Here is a 4,268-nt window from a genome sequence, read left to right on the forward strand (position 1 = left end):
TATGCTGTGTTCACACATACAGGAGTAATGAAGCCGAGTAAGACTAAATGTTTAAGTCCAGCAGGTCAGGGCTATAACTGTGGATACATGTCACCGAGCAATCGGCCTCCCTCTCCGAATGACATTTCATGCTCGCCGTGTGGAATTATTACACGGGAAGCTTGTCAAAATTTTCGAACATGCTTAAAATTTTCGCCGAGGGAAAAATGAATCGCCGAGTCAATAACTCGCTCGGGGAAAACACGGGGAGTGTCAGAAATAGCTCTGCGGGCAAAGTTGCATACGTTGCCGAGTTACAGTGACACGCCGACGGGATCTGAATGGTTGCCGAGTTAAATTTTATACTCTGCGGGTTAAATTACAGCTCGTCGTGTATAAATCTTGCACGGGGAGTCTGAGTTACTCAAGCACGGCGTGCTAAAGTTGACACGACGAGCAGGCGCTGTGACACGTCGAACTTATGCGTCTCTACCATATAAACGAACAGCACACTGTCCCTGCCTCTTTCGCCACTCAGCTGCCGAACGATCCACATCTACGCTTGTTACCTACAAACCGACCATCTACTAACGTTACTATGCCTCCGAAGAAGTCTACGCCAAGGGCTGCTGCTGCTGAAACTCCACCTTCTGCAGATACCAGTCCGCATACACCAAATCCTTATTCATGTGGGTCAAGCCCTGCTGTCCAGCCTGCCTTCATGAGCCCTCTGGATACTTCTGCTGCTGTTGCCCCCAGTCCTGCTCCTGCTGCTTCTGAAGAAGAGCCCAGAATGTCTTCTACTCCAAGATCTGCATCTCCGGTGGTGGCATCTCCTGAGCACTCTCTAGTGCAGTCTGCTGTCTCCTCTCCAGCCAGGTCTGTAACTCCGTCTCCATGTCAGGCCAAGAAGACCAGTCGAGACAGGCTGCAGCTCACAGCTGAGGATGAAGAAGACCTCGTTGACTGGTACAGGGAGCAGGAGGTCTTCTTCAACAAGACTCTGAAGGGATACAGAGATACGCAGAGGAAGAATGCCCTGATAGAGGAGAAGGCCAGGTCCATGGGGAAGACAGCAGCAGAGTTGAAAACCTGGATTAACTCCATGAGGACCCAGTATGGCAAGCTGCAGAAAAAAGGACCTTCTAGGACGGGGAAAAAGACTGTCAGGGAGAATTGGATCCTCAACCGGTTCTGCTTCCTGAACGACCACATCCGCAGGATGGCAGGCCGGGAAGAGTCCACTGTGCAGCAACCTGAAGACTCGTCCTCCTCACACGAGGAGGAGGAAGAACATGTGCAAGAAGGTTCCCGTCCTCCCTGTGCCCTTCCCAGGCCTCTATCTGCTAGCTCCCAGGGGACGAAGAGGAAGAGGTCACAGGATGAGCCAGCCGGCCTCACCAACATCCTGGAGGAGATGCGCAGCTTCCAGTCAGCTGTGCTTGAGAGACAGCAGCATACTCTGTTGAAGAACTACGGTGAAGAGGGGGAAGCCTGGAAGAGCCTCTGCACAACCATCTTCTTGCAGGGGCTCAACTTATCCCCAGAGCTGCGAGAGGACCTCAGCCACAGCATGATGTCCAAACTTCTGGAGGTGAAGCAGGAGGCCAGGCGTCAGAGGCAGCAACAATAGCATAACCACTCCTCCTCTTCCTCCTCTTCTCCTCTTCTTGCACCAGCACAACAGCAAGGGCCCCTTATATATGCATGAAGTCCGCATCCATCGTCTGTGTCATATGAGACATGTTGGAGGAATGAGCACAAACATTTTGCCCCCCCACACTTGATATTTAACATTGAACCCCGACTAACTCGGCGACGGGTGGGCAAGATGGTCGGCATTGTCGGCGAGTGTGTTGGCGTGTGAAATTTTACTCGGCCGCTACGTTTCTTGGCTCTGCAAAACGCCAGGATTCAAACTACATTGTGTAATTGTTCGGCAAGACGCTCGGCGAGATGCTCGCCGTCCTAAATCATTGTTCCACGAGCGTCCCCTCGCCGACACACCAATGTCAACAGTCATGGCCAGATGCCAGTCACGATTCAACTCGAAATCGGCATAATCTTATCGGGAATTGCTCGTCGACTTTTCTTCTGTAAGTATGTGTGAACACCTCATTACTGCCCCTACAACGACCTGCTGATCAACGAAACCATACAACGGATGTCAATAAAATAAATGTGTAAAATGAACTTGCTTATTTTCCCTTATCGATATAATTTAGGTAATCTAGGAGGCGGGCTTTCGACCTTGCCCATCATGCCAGGGCTTAACCGGGCTGACTGAGAGGGATACGATATCTCAACAGGAAGACCGAGATACTTGATAAAAACGCTCCTCCTTTCGGGAATCGAACATGGGTCTCCTGCATGCGACAGTTAAGCGCCTAACTGCTACACCACATGCACTGGTACAACAAAATGTGACAGATGGGAATGCGTGTAAAAACATTATCAATATTGCGCAATGCCCGAACACCGATGCCAGGGCGAACGATGCACTATTAGAATTTGCATCGTGACCTAAAAATCCCCGTGAATTATGTTGACCTAATCCTAGACTGTTCAATAATGTAGCTATATCAAGGGGGATTGGTATGCTGTGAGAACACTTTGTGGGAAGTAATGCCATGCAATTTCCTGTTTGGGACAGGGCCAGAGCTAGGATAATGTTACGTTCCGTATAAAGGAAATACAAAGCAATACCAGATAATAAATAGAACTGGATTACTTTTAGAATGAATATTATCCTAGTTTTCTCAATCGGGGGAATTCTCTCTCTCTCTCTCTCTCTCTCTCCCCTCTCTCTCTCTCTCTCTCTCTCTCCCCTCTCTCTCTCTCTCTCTCTCTCTCTCTCTCTCTCTCCCCCCTCTCTCTCTCTCTCTCTCTTTCTCTCTGTCTCTTTCTCTGTCTGTTTTCTCTTTCTCTGTCTTTTTTCTCCCCCCCCTCTCTCTCTCTGTCTCATTCTCTCTCTCACTCTCTCTCTCTCTCTCTCTCTCTCTCTCTCTCTCCCTCTCTCTCTCTCTCTCTCTCTCTCTCTCTCTCTGACCTCAACTGTCTCTTTCTCTCTGTCTTTTTTTATCTTTCTCTTCTTCTCTTCCCCCCTCCCTGCCCTCTCTCTCTCTCTCTCTCTCTCTCTCTCTCTCTCTCTCTCTCTCTCTCTCTCTCTCTCTCTCTCTCTCTCTCTCCCTTTCTCTATCTCCCTCTTTCTCTCCCTCTCTATCTCATAAGAGTAAAACCAGGCCCATACCAGGCTGCTGAATGGCAACCAAATCCAAATAGAGAGTTGAAAGCGACCGCTGCTCCCTTTATATTGTGTAGTTTGGGACATTTCGATTGGCGGTTGGCTGGAGGGTGCCACTGGTAGATCCTACTTTTTTTCTTACTTTCCCTCTCTTGTTTCTGTCTGTCTGTCTTAATTTTCCCCATCCAGCACTAAATGACCACCAGTGTGTCGTCAATGTGCTTCTCTTTAACACAGTCATGTACATGCATGTATATCGATGAGTACTCATTTAACCCAAATAACCACCGGTGTCACTCAGTGCGCTCCATTTAAGGGTCAGAACAGCATAGAAATTCTTCCACTAATCAGGTAAGCATGACTGGGTCGTCGCTGAAAATACTGAATGGTCACTGCTCACTTGTGTATCTGGGGCGTTCAATATGTTTTTGCCCAGACCTGAGAGGGGCGTTCAATAAGTCTTTAAACCCTGACACACCAGGGGCATTCTAAAATTCATTACCCTGACATACAAAGGGTGTTCAACAATTCTTTACTGTGACATAGGGGGGTTCAGTAAGTCTTTACCCTGACATAATGATGGGGTGTTCTGTAAAGTCTTTACTTATGACATACAAAGCGCGTTCAGTAAATCTTTACACTGACTACGATAGGGTGTTCTGTAAGTCTTTACTATGACAAACAAAGGGGTTCAACCACTCTTTACCCTGACTTAAGAGAGGCGTTCAATAAGTCTTTACCCTGACTAAGTAGGAATTGTCGTGAAAAAATGAAATATTGCAGAATGGGATTTCTATCTTTCTGGGGCACTGCTTGCGAAGCTTTGAAAAATTCCGATGTGCGGTTGAACTTTGAAGCACTTTTAGTAAACAGTTCTTGAATACGAGGGAATCTGTGGATATTTTTTTCCTGTTGCATGACAGTGGTCCAACTCACTGAGTGGTGAAGTCAACTTAAACAGCAAGGCAATAGCTACGGGGTTCGCTCCCATCCACACTGTTTACCCTCTGACTTTTTCTTTTTCCAAAATCTGAAGAAATTTTTT

General features: G+C 47.8%; 1 protein-coding gene across 1 annotated transcript; it reads left to right on the forward strand.

The window, feature by feature from the left end:
- Positions 1 to 525: 525 nt before the first annotated feature.
- On the forward strand, positions 526 to 1,752 carry LOC106012312. The gene has a single exon (XM_013084893.1). The coding sequence runs from the start codon at positions 578 to 580 to the stop codon at positions 1,610 to 1,612; it is 1,035 nt and encodes a 344-aa protein (XP_012940347.1). The 5' UTR covers positions 526 to 577; the 3' UTR covers positions 1,613 to 1,752.
- Positions 1,753 to 4,268: the final 2,516 nt, after the last annotated feature.

Source organism: Aplysia californica, unplaced genomic scaffold (assembly GCF_000002075.1).
Source record: "Aplysia californica isolate F4 #8 unplaced genomic scaffold, AplCal3.0 scaffold00013, whole genome shotgun sequence".
Taxonomy (NCBI): Eukaryota; Metazoa; Mollusca; class Gastropoda; order Aplysiida; family Aplysiidae; genus Aplysia; species Aplysia californica.